Source organism: Bemisia tabaci, chromosome 7 (genome assembly GCF_918797505.1).
Source record: "Bemisia tabaci chromosome 7, PGI_BMITA_v3".
Taxonomy (NCBI): Eukaryota; Metazoa; Arthropoda; class Insecta; order Hemiptera; family Aleyrodidae; genus Bemisia; species Bemisia tabaci.
In genome coordinates this window covers 22,462,051-22,480,066 of record NC_092799.1, presented here as the reverse complement: position 1 = coordinate 22,480,066, position 18,016 = coordinate 22,462,051, and the positions used below count along the sequence as shown (strand labels likewise).

The following is an 18,016-nucleotide window of genomic DNA, read 5'->3' as shown; positions in this document are numbered from 1 at the left end:
CATTCTGGTCGTTGATATTTTGTGTTTGTCGGGTAGACATAGGTGACATAGATTAAAAGGCAGAGCGTGGTTGGTCAGCTATGTCTTATCGCTGCTTTATCGTGCCTTTGTCAGGTGTAATGGACGACACATTGTCGGAAATTTAAGAGGTGCCTTTAGCTTGTCGTGAATTCCACCCGACATAGGCACGACAAAGCAGAGATAAACCAAGACATAGCCGACCAACCACGCTCCGCTTTTTAACCTATGTCATCATGTCTACCCGACAAACACAAAATTACAACGATCAGGCTGCAGTGCGCAGTATGAGCGAATTTCTTCATGACGAATTGTCAAATACAATCGTCTTTCCTTCTTCCTCTCTTCTCTCCCTCCTTCTCTCTTGTCTCCTCTTTTTCTTCTCCATTTCTTATGGGCATTTCTTATGCTCTCCTTTGGATCCAATGCCATTCGTACGGCAGAGGTAAGATTAGTAAAATGGACCGAACGTTTCGAAAATCTTCTCAAACGGAGCCCGAATTTCTAAGAATCCAGGCGGAGAGCAAACCGAGGCTTACGGTCGAAAAATCCGGTGCGGAGGTCGTTTCATTTTCGAGTCGCGGGCTGGAAATTAGTCAAGATCTCCGCGCGGGGTTCGATGAAGGGTGGGGGCGGGGGAGGGGGGAGGATTAACCTGAGCCGCGATCAAACGCCGTTCCTCTTTGATGGAGCAAACTTTATCTGTCTTGCGGTTTGCGTTCAATTTGCAGTCGAGCAAAGTAGCTCCCACTAACCTCTAATACCCCTCCCCCGTCGCCGGGTTTTTCGCCGGTGATTCCTTGGTTTGATACCTCCGCTATGAATCCGGTTAGGCTCTCAAAGTGGTCGCGGCGGGCTTCGGGCACCGCTCGCTCCTGTCGGGCTATTTGGATCGGGGAGTGTGAGGGAGGAGGAGGGGAGAGGGGCTGTTATTGAAGTTGCGCGTTTCAATTTTCACGTGAAATTTCGATAAAGTTTCGCAAAATGTTCTCGCTTTGATAGGGGCTATTTAAATTATGCAACGTTTGATCGAACCGCGCTGAAGCTCCGTGAAATGCCTTTGCCCTGGTCTGACAGACCTTAGCCTTTTTGACCTGAGACTTTGTCTTTGTCCTATTCTTTTTGCTACTTCCTATGCCTCTTTTTATTTCGTCTTACCTTTTTCTTCTTCATTCGCTTATCGGTTTTCTTTGTCTGTTTTCTTCTTATTTTTCGTGTTCTTTATCTTCCTTTTCCTCCTGTTCCTCTGTGTCTGATTCCTTTTTTTCCCCTCTCGTTTCTCTTTCTCATCTTGATCTTTTTTATCCTTTTTTCTTCCTCTGTTTCTTAATGTTCTTCTATTTTTTTCTTCCTTCACTTTCCCTTCCCTTCCTTCCAATTTCTATTTCCTCTTCGCCGCCGTACATATTGTAACGAGTCCTACGATCTAAATCTATCAATCAAACTAGGGCTAACGTGAAACTATAAATCCATGGCCAAGTCGAAAAATGAGTGTCATTCATTTACGTTTAATTGTTTTAAAAGATTTAGTGAGTTTTTAAAAGATTTAGTGAATATTTTAAAAGGCCGTATCTATCCTAAAAGGAACAATGTTGCCCGCAAACCTCATACGCACGTGGTTTCTTTCAACACAAATTCTTCCAAGAAAACGGAACAGCAGCGGCTCCTCATATTTTATTCGATTTGTTTCAATTTTTCTCCCATCTCTAAAAAATATCACAAAAAATTTGAGCACAGCATCTTAGTTACTTAGTCTTGCTGAAACTTCTTCTTTCTTACCGTTAGTCCTTCAGTTAGTTTCTCTATCTAAATGATCTGTAATGTTAGCACCATTCGGCAACACCCTCAGCAGAGAGACGGGAAAGTGCAGTCGAACAAAATAGTTGAATGCTCCATTTTATCTCTCGATGGCGTATATTAGCAGGTAATGAAGTCTTGCAGACTCAAACGATAACCGATCGGAGGGAAACAATTTCGGAGCTCGTCTGCTGTTTATCTTTGAGCAACAACTAAACGGGAAAGAGGAAAAGTTTCCTCCTCATCTTTGACGGAGTTTCGCCGTGGCGCGAAAGGGTGAGATCCGTTGCGCGACCGATAATACTACAGGTTAAACTCTTGATTCTCGTGCAGTTGAAGCGAATTCACGTCAAGGCGCCAGTATATCGTAGGGGCAGGAAGGAAGAGAGAAGCGAGTCTTAAATATTATTCCCAACTCGCCAGTCTCCTCGTTGAAAAATCTTCGATTCCCTCGGAAGTGTTTTCCTCTGACAGCGTTATCTTCGCGGGACTGGCGCGAACAGCCGTTGCGTCTCTGTGCGCCTTCAAATGGGCGTGATACCAATCGCCTACAGTAGCGTTCGAATAGTGGTATCTTGGGATACGTTTGCTACCTTATGGGCATCGTTTCTAGGGGCTCTCTGCAGCTGTCGTTGATGCAAGCGATTGCTATCATCAGACATTGAAACGAGGATTAAACGGATCATGATTAGCAGAAAAGAACCAATTTAAAAAATAGAGCTGGAAGAAGTCCTTTATAATGTTGGCTCCTTCACGGCGTTCTGCGCGGTGCCAGCGCGGAGCGAATGAAATATGTCGCGCCTTCAATTCGGGCGTGATACTAATCGCGCACAGCAGCGTTCGAAAAGTGGTATCTTGAGAGATGATCGATACCTGTGTCTCATCGTATTCTTTATTTTCATGCACTGGCTCTCTGGAACTGTTGTTGATACATATTTTAAAATAAAAAAGTTTATGATGCTCTTCATTAAAAACTAATTAAAGGTTTAAATGATAAGAGTTTAACAGGAGGGTAGCAAGTATCTTGGCAAGCATTATTCCTTGAAAGAACCCCATATAGGTATCGCAATGCAGGTGGTTCTTTTCTTTGAATTGATCTCACCAACAGGGAATCTGAGAAGGGGAAATATTTACGAGCCGTTCCTTCCTTTGATTTGTTTTGGTTTTTATTAAGAAGACGAATACAAAGTCTCAGAATTTTTTTTTCAGGAGACTTCAGTCTAGCGAAATCATTTCGAAGTCTTACTTGCTTAAAATTAATTATTAAACTTCCTAATTCATTCGGAGGCGGATCCAGAAATTTGGCAACACCGGATTTTTTCCATTTGAACCTATGTTAAATAATCGATTCGTGTCAGAGCACCTGACTCCTCCAGGAATCGATACATTTTCATAGGTTTGAGTGGAAGGAACCCGGTGTTGCCAAACTGCTGGATCCGAAAATGAATTCATTATGTCGTTCGGCAACTCTGCATCCACAGGCACCATATTAACGGGTGCATGTCGTGAACTAGTCAAAAGCGGGACAACCACATAGTGTGTGTAAGGGTGGGTGTGTGTGCGTTTGGGTATAGAAGAGGGAGGGGGGGTGAGAATAATTTTTCTCTTCCGTTTTAATTTCCTTTGTCTGGCGCAAAACACTCCACACGAGATGAATTTTATGTTGCAGCGTAGATCAAATTGTCTGCTCTTGTCAGCGCGCTGGACGTATCAATCGCATTAATTTAGGCTCCTCTAATAATTATGAGAGCCGCTCTCCTGTGTGCACTTTGTCAATTCATAACTCGATTAATCAGTATGATGATACGCCGTGAAATTGGGTCCATACACCGGCACAAAAATACGCGTTTGATTTATGGACATAGGTGAAGTTGCTCTGTCCGGGAGGGGGGAGGACATTTACAAGCCCAACCGTGCTAGATAATAAAACAACCATTTTGAAACTGAAAAATCTATAAAATATTACGTACAACTTCAGCGCAGTTTTAAAACCGGCAGCAATTGGCTTTAACGATGGAATCCCCTTTATCCTCTTCCTTTTTTCCTTCTAAATTTGTATATGAGGTCTTATTTGTAACACTGGCGGATGTGAAAAATTACCTTTTCGAAACACGCTTAAAAAACTGTTTTGGCATCGAGAAAATTTTGAGAAAATACTTGAGATGTGATCTTCGAGATCTGTACATTATGCCAGAGCCAAACATATTAAATTTTTGTGTGAACAAACCAGTTTTTTAAGCGTGTTTCTGAAAGGTAATTTTTCACATCCGCCATTGTTATATATAAGGCCTCATATATACACGGGGCATGAGACCTATTTTATGAGGACCTATCTTAATTAACATCGGTTGATTGCAAAAGTGAAAATGCCGTCATTTCTATTTCTTATACTCGTGAGTGGTTCCCATAGAGACCCATGGGAACCTCTATAGTCGTAGCGGAATCTCTCGTGTAAGAAATGGGGATGATGGCATTTTATTGACTTTTGAAACCAATCGATGGGTATTATTAAGATAGATCCTCAAAAAAATTGGTTGTATGCCCTGTTTCACCTACCATTGTAGTAAATAATAAAAAGATATGGAGAAAGGAGGGTTCGATTGTGAAAGACAATAATCGCTGCCAATTTCAAAACTGTGCTGAAATTGAATGAAATATTGTATTGATTTTTTTATTTTCAATATGTTTGTTTTATTATCTAACACGTTGGGGCTTGTAAATATCCTTTCCCCACCGCAAGCAAAGCAACTTCACCGATGATGAAGTCCGATGGTGATAATAACACAGTTTGTCAGTTAGTCTTTTTCAGTATTTTTTCAACTCTTCAGGCCCGTTTACCCCACGGTTTAGTTTTCAAATTGCAAACGCCGAGAATTTGCCCGGTGAAAATCTAATTCACAATTGAAAGTTTTGCAACGTTGAAATGTACTGCCGTGCCAAGGAAGAACGCCGTATGAGCATGCGAGAGATGCCAAATTTTCTTCAATGAAATGTTTAGTTTTGAGGAAAGTTATGAGTATTTTTCATTGAATTTTTTAGGAACTCAAGATGAAATTGCGAACAATGTGATCTAAAAAATTAGGAGGAAAATATTCATAAGTTTACCCGGAAATTTGTGTTTTATGTATCAAAAGAAATTTGGCAACGCCTGAAGGTTCATATGACGTTTTCCCTTAGCGCGACGGTGTAGGTAGGCTCTTCCGTATGGAACACGACGAATATGCTCCGCTCGGACAGGGAAGGTAGCAGTGGCGTGGCGTGCTTTGCGATATATTGATTGTTATGCCATTTAAACATATGGAAAAGGATCGATAAACAGGGTGTTCGCAGCGAACGCCTTAATAATCGATTCTTTACCATAGGTTTAAATGGCATAACAATCGATATATCGCAGTTCAAGCCACGCTACTGGAAGGTAGTATTGACAGTTGTGGCCTTAATTTGGAAGCAGATGTCGGTTGGAGCGCGAGCGCGAGTTATGTTTCGATAAGCGACGAGAGGAGCAAATGAGGCTACTTGGATGTTATTGAAATTAACCACCCAGAGTCCTTGCTGTCGCCAAAGCGGATCGATGAGTCACCATCGGTCATCTACCCCTTAATTTAATTCGTTCGCCCGTGTATAAATTAATGACGGTTCTTCAACCGCAGGCTCGGGAAACACCGCTACTCACGTGGTTTCTACGTCAGTCGGGACAGCGATATTATTATGAACGAAACGCCTCAATTAGCAACGTCAATTTATCTCATTTGAAAGTTGAATAATAGGAAAATTAATGTGGTTTTTTTTTTTTTTTTTTTTTTTCGTTTTTCATTTTGCATTTTTTTTCTCATCTGCAATGTTCTATTTTTCAAAACAACCAACATCACTGGAAAAAAGTTGCTTGGATCCAGAGTTCAGACTTTTAAAAACATTGACAAGAAAAAATACTCTCGATTCAATCGGATTTTTGTCTGATTCAAAAGGAAATCCGCTTTCATCAAGAGGCCTCGTTCTTCGATCCAAGGAAAAATCCGATTGAATCAAGATTATTTTTTCTTGTAAATGTTAATTAGAGTCTGAACTCTAGATCCAAGCGACTTATTTTCCCAGTGATCCAAGACCATCTCACGCTGAATGGCGCGTAATTTTCGTCATTTCGCGTACGAAAGATTGTAACTTAATTTTAAAATCGTAAAATTACTCATTGCACATTGTTTTTTTCAACGAAAAACCATCATTTGTACTTGATTTTATTTTGATCGACAAATTATAAACAAGTAACTGTTTTTGTTTTCAGGGGCTTGCTGTTGCAAGGGAAAGGCAGTCACGAGGAGGCAATTATATGTTACAAACTTGCGATCCATTACAGACCATCTTTAGCCGGTGAGTAAATTCCTAAAATTTCGTCATTAATCAGAAGCGAGTTAAACCGTAATGTAGAGCTGATAGTAAACACACACATGTTTTATAATTAAATGTAAAATTAATGGATTCTGAATTACCTGAATCACTATCTCTAAGATTCTTCAGGATGGTCATTGACAATGGAACACTAGACAGGGTATGAACTAGAAGAAAGTTCACAGTGGTAAGGGTGGTTCTTACACTAAAGGGGTAAATGATGGGATAAATATCGGGTCTCTCGTGGGTTGCCGTTATAGTTAGTCTATTACCTACCTCTTTGTCGATTGCTCACACCCGCTTCCACCATAGGATCCCTTAATATCCTTTTTGTCTTCACTGTCTAACGCTTTGTCTCTCAATTTCAACAATCAGCCCGCTGGGAGCTAAGAAGGTTAAAGGAACCACAACACGCGAATTACTGATTTAAAAATTTTGTAGTTAAAAAAGTATCCGATATGTTTTAATGTAGATTTTACAATAGAAGAATGCTAATTTTATCCACCCCCGTTGTTAAATTTATTGTAAAATGCTTTATGCCCTTTAAATTTAAATTTTAAATGCTCATAATATATGTGGTTTCCTCTATTGTAAAATGTACATTTGAAACACGTTAGACATATTTTTCAAAAATCGAGGGTGTAAGTCGACAATCACATAACTCGTTTGCGGTGTCTGAAAATCTCCGCCTCTATGTTATTTTTGTAAAGGAGAACAAATCGACATAACTCCTTGAAGTTTTTACAGAATTCTCTTCGCAAAGAGAAGAAAAATCAAGGCAGCTTTACAGAATTGCCGTTGAGTAGTTTTCCGTTTAAAAAATAAAGTATGACCGGAAGTCTGCGACGTCGCAAACCGAGCTATGTGATCGCCGACTTACACCGTCGAAATTTAAATGATAAACCAGCAATCCATTTTTTCCCGTGAAGAACTGCCTGAAACAGTACCACCTGGCACCACGGTTCATTCCACGCTATCTCAGTGCTTAGTCGAAAAAAACCCGACAAAAACGACGGCCGGCTCAAATCAGGGGAGCAATCGCTTGTTTATCCGCAGGGATGAAAAGTTAATGCGAGAGGGTTAGGCCGAGAGTTAGAGGCCTCCATCATTTATTCAACAGGAACGTCAAACAAAGCTCGATCAAGACAAGGGATCTTGGCGCTCGCCGATTGCCGCCGATAAGGTTTAATTGAACTAACCATTCCAAGAATCACATAAGTGCAATTGCATTCACGTAGCATTCACGCTTTTCTTCGAGTAAAATGTTCAATTACGATTTTACGTCTTTCGGAACATGAAACCGACATCGGGAAGTACCGGAAATAAACGCCGATCGCCAGGCCGGGCGCGGGAAAATGAAAAGGAATCGCCTTGACGGGAAACGCTAGGAGGCGGGACAGACACTCAAACTAGACTCGCCGCTAAAAGCTTGGCATTATTAAACTAATGCACTTTTTTTAATGCTTATCGCATGTAATATCCCCTCGTCGAGTGCGCCTCTTATGGTGCCCGCCACTCGGTCTTTTCGGATTTCGTTCGGTACTGGGGTCTTAATCAATTAGAGCTCCCTGCATATTGATAGCTCTAACAAGGGAGTTACTGTAGCAAGACCTATTCTGCTGTAGGAAAGAATTCCGTATAAACATTGAAGTGTTGCCAAATTCCCCCTGATGAAGTAAATATTTGTCTAAAGTAGTCGGCAAAAAGAAAGTTGAAGCTAACTTTTTGATGCTTAAAAATTTGAATTTGGAAGCAAATTTTTCACAAAATATTCATTAAGGCAAGTTTTACCTGAAATCCTTAACATCTCAATTTTTGAAAATCTCAGAAAACTGCAATTATGCGCCTTGTCCTCCAGGCCCCTCAATTCTGTTTTTGCTAAGAATTTCCTATTCAGCGTCAGATTTTCCTGATTGTTGTTATCACAGAACGAAAAAAATCATTTTTAATTTTGAACGATCTGAAAAACAAACAGGCCCGAAATTAGTATCATATGGACGAAGAGAGGAAATTTTCTCTCCGGGGGGTAGCAGGCTTAAAGTGCTCACTTTCAACAGCCGCTGCCGCTTGGGCCGACCTTACTGAAATTTGTGCGTGTTCAACCCTTGGCCCGTTTCTCGAGCCCCGTGATCGTTAGGGTCGGGTCCCTCTCAAAATTAAAGTGTGTACTCAAATTAAACCCTTTAACGACGGGCCTTCCGTAAGAGGATTACATTTAAAATTCAATCAAAATAACCCTTATATCACCTCAACCTGTCGCTATTCGCAGGCCCCGGAACGCTTGACGCGGCTCCTGGCCTGAGTCATGTTCTTCGACCCCACTTTTTCGAGCCCTCGGTGTATCTGCCGCCCTTTCGCCCCCCTCCCACCCCCCGAAAACGACGCCCTCGTTATTAAGTGCTGGGTCGTTTTATTGCGGTGTTTTTTCCCCTCTGTACGCTATTCAGTTTTCGGAGGGAAATGAATATTTTCTGCGCGTTTGCAGGGGAACTAAGACGATTTCAAGATGCTACACTCTTTTTTGTAATACGGAAAAAAAGTTAGGTAGCATTCACTGAAAAAAAATCTCGATGCATTTACTAAGAAAAGGGTAAAATTACCAAGAATTCAGGGTTCTATTTGATCCCAGTTTTTTCTTGGTAAAATTACCATTTATGGAATTGGTAATTTTACCGAGAAATCTCGGTAAAATTATTGAACGTTCTCGGTAATTTTACTAAACCTTGGTAAAAACGCAAATATTTTTTATCGACTGTGGTAGAATTACCGAGATAGAATGGCAAAGTTACCGGGAATTGATTACCATTAAAAGTGGTATTCTTACCTGAAAAAAACAGTAAAAATACCGGTTTTTAGGTAAGCTTACCAGTCTGTCTTGGTAAAATTACCAATAATTGGTAAAAAAAGTGAGATGGTAAAGGTACCAACGGACCTTGGTAAAAACGCCGAGAATTTTTTTTCAGTGTTTCTGCAATATCTGCGACGCAAAAACGCCGTTAACGCCATTTTACATTTTTTGGAAGCAATGGATCATACAGCAGAAAAACTTGTGTACTTTGGGGTGATGTTTTTACAGAACTCTTTTGCAAATACTATCAAGAACTTAACCTGAAAATTTGAGGTGCAGAGGTAAAACAGTTTTTATTCTATAAGGTGTTAAGTTCCGAAAAACAAGGGAAAATCTTGATGGATTTACGACGTTCTTGCTCAGCACGGCAGATTTACCATACTCTCGTTAAAAAACGGCACAACCAGACAGCATGGTAACTTCCACCAAAATTAATGTCACAACAAGGAAAAGTCTTGTTATCTTCACGATAATGTTGATGAAAGTTACCATACTCTCTGGTTGTGCCGTTTATCAACCAGAACATGGTAAATGCTACCTAAGTTTTCCGTGTATTCGGCCTTTACTTTGACGATGCAAAACTGCATTACAATGTCGGCGGTGAACTGCAAGAATGCGTGTCTCAGTTACGGTATATCAAAATTTCTACTCCAACTCTGTTTTCCGGACTCAACCAACATCACGGCTTGAGTTCTTACACAATATTCTTTACCCAGAGAAAAAAAAATCACTGAATTTTCAATACATGACGTTCAGTAGTTTTCCATGTAGGACAGAAAGTCTGCAACGCCGCAAATCTGGATGCGTATTCCTGTAGTTTCATCATCGAAATCAAGTCCCCGTGATTGTTCCCGTATCTTTCTAGTTCGACGAAAATTTCTTTGAAAGTCCATGAGGCTTGAAAGTCCATGAGGCCCTTACATAGATGGCCAGAGGGCGAAAACACGTGTCTCCATAGCTAAGTTTCAAATTTTACATTCCCATTTTACTTTTTTAAAGAGGAACAGACCAACTATATGGCTTCAAATTTACATGGAATATCCTGCCAGCAGAGGTGGAACGTCAAAGAATTTTGAAAGAAATTACGTTGACTATAGGAAACAATAGAGTATGATAGAAAGTCTGCAACGTCACAAATAGATATGCGTGGTCCCGTAATTCAGTCATCGATATCACTGAAACGAGGCATTTTGCATCGAGCCAGAAGACCAGATAACGCCTTAGAACACTCAAAAACTCCGGTATATTTTGTTGAGGCACTCTTAAGTTGAAAAGCTCACTAAAAGCTTAATAATGTAAAATCAAATAAGTACAGATGATAATTTCTCACTTTCTAGCCAATTTTGGAAAGTGCGTGTGTTGTAAATGTGAATCAACGTGTTTTCAGAGACATTTTAATGAGAAATACATTGTTAAACATAATATCATTCTATGTCCACATTGAAGATCATCCAAGTCAACATATTCGCAGCATTCGAGCTTCGAGGCAATTGAATTAATTTAGAGTCATTTTAGAGCCACTTTAAGTTAATTAGAGTCAAAAACATATAAAACTATCGTCGAATCCGAGTTGCAAGAAGAGCAAAACTGCCGACCATAACAAAAATACCGTAACTTAATTCCAAATTTTGAATTTTTCTCCCGCAGATTTCTTTCACGAGAAAACCCGATTGCAACGATGCTCCATTTTTTGATTGAGAGTTCTGAATGGTATGTCAGAATCGATTCAAAAAAATAATGGATGAATGATTGTTAATTCTCTTGTGAAGCAGCATTTTGTCAGAAAAAAATTGAAAAAATGATGAATGGAGAAACGGCATTTTTAACTTGGACGGCGGCAAAGTTGCATCGATCCCTTCTCCTGCATGGGAAAAGAATATTAATATTTTTATCAATGTAGTCCTTATGGTCACCTTGCCTAAAGGTCCATTCGAATCATTCGTTTTTTCTCGTATTTAGCGGAACTTCTAAATCGGCAAAAACCCGACCTTCGAAAACTTTTTGCGCCCTCTCGAAATGCCCGCCCACCCCTCAAGCTAAATTTTCAGCCCTATTTTTAATATTCCGGAGCCCCGAAAATCTCCGCGGCGTCGAAATTCTAGTTCAAAAGGCTCAAAATTCAAATATGGAAGCCGAGCGTGGCGAAGTCGGAATCGATTTATTTGCATGGGAACGTTTGACAGGGAAAGTGTTTAATTTCCTCGCCGGTGGCAGTATGGCACGTCTCACGCGTGCCGGGGAGGGGGGTTGGGGTGGAAAGGAGGAGGGGGAGAGGCGGAAGTGATAGCTAGCGATAGGTGAATAAAGAGCGCGCCAGGGTGACGCGCGGAGCGGAGCGCGCGAATGCAAGATCAAAGCATAAATTAAAAAAGGAGACGCAAAGTTGGCATCCGCCAATAGTACGGATATCGTTTTTCCTTCGGGAAAATACGCCCCTGCCGTTCTCGGCCTCTCCCGCGCTGTCGATTCGTGCAGGATTTCCCAGCGTTTTCCCCCGGAAAATGAACCGGCACTGAAAAAAAATTCTCGGCGTTTTTACCAAGGTCCGTTGGTACCTTTGCCATCTCATCATTTTTACGAATTAAAGGTAATTTTACCAAGACAGACTGGTAAGCTTACCTAAAACCCGGTATTTTTACTGTTTTTTTCAGGTAAGAATACCACTTTTATTGGTAATCAATTCCCGGTAACTTTGCCATTTTATCTCGGTAATTCTACCACAGTCGATAAAAAATATCGGCGTTTTTACCAAGGTCCAGTAAAATTACCGAGAAAGTTCGATAATTTTACCGAGATTTCTCGGTAAAATTACCAATTCCATGAGTGGTGATTTTACCAAGAAAAAATTGGGATCAAATAGAACCCTGAATTCTTGGTAATTTTACCCTTTTCTTAGTGAATACACCGAGGTTTTTTCAGTGTGAAAATGAACCGGGGAAAGAAGTCTTCTGGATTTAGAGTCCAGCAGGATGATTGTTGAACTTGATAGACAAAGCGATAGACAAAGCGATAGACAAAGAAAACATAAGGAGTATAGAATGCCGCAGAAACTGCGCCGCCGGAAAAAAAAAAAAAGGTTCTTGATTTCAGAGTTCAGTAGGCTAATTGTTGAACTTGATGGACAAAGCAATAGACAAAAAAGACATAAGGAGTATGGAGCGATCCTATTAGATGAAATGGGTGGTTCCTATAGACGAAGGATGAATATGATGGACTAACTATAGGGTTTCTCGGGGGTTGCTGTCAGTTAGTCTGGTACCAGGGTACCTACCTTCTTTGTCCATCGCAACCGCCTGCTTCCACCAATTCGATTCGTCCATTTCCTTTTTGTCTTCTTTGTCTATTGATTTCAACTATTAGCCCACTGACCCAACGAAAAATTTGAAAAGAAATAATACTCTTGATTCGATCGGATTGCTGCTTGAATCAAAAGGAAATCCGCTTAAATTAACAGGCTTGGCTCTCGATTCAAACAAAAATCCGAACAAATTAAGAGTATTTTTGGTTGTTAAATTTTTGAGAGTCTAGACCTTGGATCAAAGAGACTTTATTTCAGTGTGCGTGGAGTTTTTTCTTTTAAAAATGGGAAATTTTTTTGTAAAGCCGAACTTCGATTGTCCGGCGGTGTTTGGTAGAGACCTGCAGCGGATATTAAAAAAGCTGAATGTTTAAAATTCACAAAACCCGTCAAAAAGAATTTAAAAAGAGCTGTTAAAACTATAACCTCAGGAACAAGGCGTATCTTTAAAAATTAATAAATTGACCTCAAAATGCCCGTCGGATAATGTAGCACCGGTTAATTGAAGTTCGATTATACAATCGAACTTAAGGAGGAAGGGGAGGAAGAGCTGACTTTAAATAGTAATTCCAGCCAGCTATTCAATGTCCTGGTTGAAAACTTTCAAATCCTCTCAAAAGTCTTTCCCCTTTGGTAGCGTTTTTTTCGTGGCACTGGCGCGGAGCGGTTGCATCGCTCGGCGCGCCTTCAATTGGGCGTGATACCAATCGCGCACAGTAGCGTTCGAATAGTGGTATCTTGGGTTTCGTCGTTCGTTACCTGTGCTTGGAGTCATTTCTAGGAACTAGCTCTCTGCAGCTGTCCTTGATGCAAGAGATTGCCATCATCAGACATTGATGCAAGGAGTTAATAGATCAAGTTTAACAGAAAAGAATCAAGTTTTTTCCAAATGAAGATTCTTGAAGATTGATTTAAAAAAATTCTTTAAGCCCATTTTTGTGTGCGACCTGAACTCCTTTATGGGAATGATTTAAAAGAAGATTTAGGGCTGATCGTTGCATTTGATTTTGATTTGATATATATATATTCAATAGAAATTCTTTTTGATTCAAATAGAAATTTTCCTGTCAGTCAATTGAACACGCTTTTGTTAAGTTCACTATTATTATAAAAATGTCTCCAAATTTGCCGATGTGGCAATACCCTCCTCCCCATTCGTCACTCTATTCACCCACCTGACTTGAGCTGCTCAGACAATCGAATCCACCCCCCTCCATGTCTCTCATTGATATCATCTCAATGGAAAATCTACTCCTGAACAGGGCCGCCAAACAGCGCAAAATTCTTCTTAAATCTCTTCTAATAACCAAGTACCTTTTTACAAGTGCTCCAAATTATTGTTCAATCCGTCAACACGGCCATGGTTTCTCTCGAGCTGAAGCTCCCTTACGGCCTGGCGTTTGTACCGAATTGTAAGGCCCCTGATCTCTTATCAAAGAGGGAGCAAATAAAATAATTTCTCGCATTGCGTCGAGTATTTGTTGGAATTCGTTTGCTGCATACTCGCTTTGCAATTACCTCTTTTTCATGACGATCCGCTGTGACACACAGGTCGTTTGACAGAAACTCTTGAATCTTTTAAATTCTTTACCCGATCACGAATCACAAAAAGCTCGCAGCTCATATATCTTTTTTTTTTATTATTTAGTCGTTTCTAATTTAATTTTAAGAGTATGTTTTATTTGCTCAACATTGGTAAGCGCGAACCGCCCTTCGATATGACCCACTCTCATTTGAATAGAAGAGCTTTTTTAGTACTTCCTGAAAGCACGCGTCTTATCCGTTGAAATTGGGCATTGGAGCCTCTGCGACATAGCTCAGAAAAATTTCCTTGCGACTGCCAAGCCGAAATTTGATTAGTGGAATAGGCCCTAACTGACTTTAATAAGATCCTCACCGGCATTCCTGTCACTGGTTTTCCTATTAAAGTCACTGGAATGACGGTTAAGGTAACCAGACATTTAAGACTGTTAATAGCGTTTCTATTTCCCTTTAGTAGATTCCCTGTTACTTCGATTAGACGTTGAGAGCCTGAACTTACTGTTGATGTCCATGTATGTTCCTCTTATAAGTTCGGGAAAAATTTAAGAGACGACAATTTTTCTAGTTGGCATTTCAAAGCTATCAACAGGACTATATTCTTGTGAAATCGACAGCCCAATCGGACCGCGTTAAGCAGAAAGGAACCAAGCCATGTAAACGATTGCCACATTTAATTAGGCAATTTAATGTCTTACCTAAAAAGGGTTGTGCGGATTTTTGTGCAAATTGCATTGAATTTTCTGCATAGTACGAAATAAATTTATTAAAATTTTCGCACAAGCGTTCTTTTGTAAAAAATTAAATTGCCCCGATAAATTTGGCAATAGCTGATGTGGCTTTCCGTTATACTAAACGCGGTCCAATTTTTCTCAACTTGTTAAGTATGTCAGTTATGTTTCTAATTTTGATTATTTTCTTTTTTGTTTCAGTTGCATATTTAAATTTGGGTCAGTTGTTATCCACTCAGGGGAAGGAACAGGAGGCTGAACAAATCCTGACGAAGGGCTCCCAACTTCCGGGGGAAGGATTGAAGGACCCTAAAGCGCACATGACGGCGCAAGTCTCAGCGATGGTGCACTTGGGTCAGTTGTACATGAAACGAGGCGAATTCGAGTCAGCAGCCAATAGCTACCGTCAGGCATTGAGGCATGTCAACATTTACCCCCAGCCACAGGTAAACTATGATTAATGTTTTCTCTTTTGTTTAGTAGTGTGGAGTCAGTGACTACGATGTGGAATCAGTAACTGTGGTTAAGTCTGGCAGAGAGCTTTCAAATCACATCGACAGACTCAAATCGAAAGTATGTCCTGACATACGTATATCTGATGAAAACGCATCCTAGAGATTGGGAGTCTCTAATTCCTACTACTCCTTCTTGCTTCTTTACTCCCTCTTCTTTTTCTTTTTTCTCTCACTGAAAATTTTTTTTCTTGAGATATTATTTGGACTTGAAACGTCGGTTCTTTTAGGCAAAATTTGGTTTTTTTAGGTAAATCCGTGCAGATTTAACTTAAAGTCGGTTCTTTTGAGATGAAGAAACGTGTTCTGGCTATCGTTTTTTTAACTTAAACTTGACGATAGCAATACAACGTTTCTTTAACTCAAAAAAACTGACTTTAAGTTGAATCCGCACGAATTTAACTTTGAAAAAAAACACATTTTGTTGACGAGATACGACGCTTCAGGTCAAAATAAGATCTCCAAAAAGGAAAAAAAAAAAAAAAAAGAAAAAAAAAAAAATCGTTTTCAGCACATTTGTTCATCTTTCTCGTAGCCCTCTAGCTCTTCTTCATACTTCCTCCTCTCATTCCTCCTCTCCCTCTTTTTGTACTTCTTATTTTTCTTCCCCTCTTTTTCTCTGTCTTTTACTTCATAATGACTTCTTATACCCGACGTTCGATACAAATCCGTAGCTAATGCACATGCTTGTCTCTTCAAAACTAACCATGTTTGTAATCCAATTTTTTCCCGACCAATTAAATATTTATTTTTGAGATGAGTTTATGTTCAATTTTCGTTGACATTTTCAGACATTTGAGATTGAATCGTAGAAAGCTCTCATCCGTAAAAAATTAGCAACATTGATACGATATTCATACGGCCTTTTCCCATAGTACGGTAAATTTGGTATCCCCTTTGCTATATTATATTGACTAATGGTCTCCACTTCTCCAGATAAACAAACCGAACTGGACAAACCGCTCGGTTAGGACGAGTATAAGAGAAGCAAGAGGGAATAAGGAGGAAGACGGAAGGATAGAAGGTGTAAGAAATAAATTACCGGCTTCTCAAGGGTGCCCCAACTTTCTTCTGCTACAAACAGCCACCAAGCCATTATTCATCGAGTAATCTTTCATTTTAAATTTTAACTGATTCTAATTAGCGCTGAAAGTTAGGCGCTCCGGGCGAAAGTTTGGCACATTATGTTTTTGCGATGGCAAAAAGTGGTTGCTCGCGATTCAAACGTATCTAGCGCGCCCCATCCCTTTCCTCCATGGTCGCCAGAGTGTGTTGAATTATATCATTGTTTTCCGTATGAGTGCGAATGTAAGGAGTGCAGCAATTTCATCACATAATGTGGCAACGATTCTCTCTGAGATCCCGTCTCCTGAAACCGCGATGCGGTATCAAATATTGTGTTGCTGCATCTACCCAGTAAGGCACACGAATGCCGGATAGTAGGGAATAATTCCAAATTTTCTTATTAAGTAATCAATAACACTCGGGGATTCGTTGTTTCAATTTATACATACACATTTTTTATATTTTCAAAAATTAACAACCTAAAAGATTACATTTACATTTTCTTCAATCAAAAATGTGTTTCAGTGTTTTAAATACAACGGTGGCCTTTCAAAAAATCCTCAAAAAACGCATGAAAAGATCCTGACCGGAGGGAATACACTGGGAAAAAAAACACATTGGATCTAGAGTCCAGACTCTTGAAAACATTGACCAAAGAAAATACTCTTGATTCAATCGGATTTTTTCTTGAATCAAAACGAAATCCGCTTAAATTAAGAAGCTGGGTTCGTGATTTAAGCTAGATTCTGATTGAATCAAGAGTAATTTTTCTTGTCGATGTTTTTAAGAGTCTGGACTCTAGATCCAATGTGTTTTTTCCAGTGTATATTTTGGAGACCTCGCAATAACAATCATTCAATATAATGGAGTGACCCAAAACTTACATTCGGAGGTCATGCACTACTTTCCACCCTTTAACAATTGATGAGCAACTGGTTGAGAAAGAAATAAAATAAAATTCGCCTAATGATGACTGTTGAAATCAACATTATGTCAGTCCCATTAAAAATAAGACAGACGGAATCAACGCAACGTTTAATTAGAGCAAGGTGAAGGTCACACATTGATGCCGGCGCAGAGATACAACTATTCGTGCTCGATGGATGTCCGTGTGGTATCTGAAAAATTGAAGGCGCGATGGCGCGAGGCGTGAACTCGCAACGCTCCGCTCTATGCCGCCACGGAAATGTCGATCAGATTCGGGAGAAAAGTTGGAAAACGAGGCCCGATTACGTTTTCCCTCTCTTCGTGTTGTGTTAACACCGGACTATTTTTTTTCTTTTTCAACTTGACTTCTGATTCTCTCTTTAGGATGTCTTTGTCGACCTTTATCTGAAGCTCATATGTGATGGCCCCCTACAAACCGAGGGGCGTGCGGTCAATTTGACCCGACCTGGGCATCTAGGGGTAAAATCTTCTGGCATTATTCGATTTACTCGAATGCGCTCATTAAGATACGTACAATAAAGTTGTTAAACTGAAAGTTTATCCAATTTACATCACAATCTATAACCTTTCTGAGAGAGACTTCATCCAAATGACTTTTAAAACAAAGTCGATATAGGATTAGATGATTACGCCCGGTCGCTGTTTGTTACCTCGATTCGTCTAGATTGAATTAGACTACATTTTGCGATAAAGCGCTGCTATTTCTGGCTCATCTATTAAAGCACCTACCTGTTTGGGGAAACTTGTGACATATACGTTGTTTTGAAATTTAGGCAGTGATAAGAGTTTCTTACTGCAGGATGTAATCCAATTTTATTCCTACGTTTGCATCTTTTCTGCTGTTATTGGTGCTGTGGATGCGCATTTTTCTCAACTC

At 40.0% G+C, this 18,016-nt stretch overlaps 1 protein-coding gene across 2 annotated transcripts in view; it reads left to right on the top strand.

Moving 5' to 3' along the window:
- The window catches only part of LOC109029642 (Transmembrane O-mannosyltransferase targeting cadherins 2), a 257,184-nt gene that overhangs the window by 227,298 nt on the left and 11,870 nt on the right, over positions 1 to 18,016 (top strand). For both annotated transcript variants that reach the window (XM_072302864.1, XM_019040193.2), the window contains 2 exons: positions 6,095 to 6,180; positions 14,816 to 15,060. In XM_072302864.1, coding sequence (XP_072158965.1) covers positions 6,095 to 6,180; positions 14,816 to 15,060 — 331 coding nt within the window. The remainder of the gene's footprint in view (positions 1 to 6,094; positions 6,181 to 14,815; positions 15,061 to 18,016) is intronic.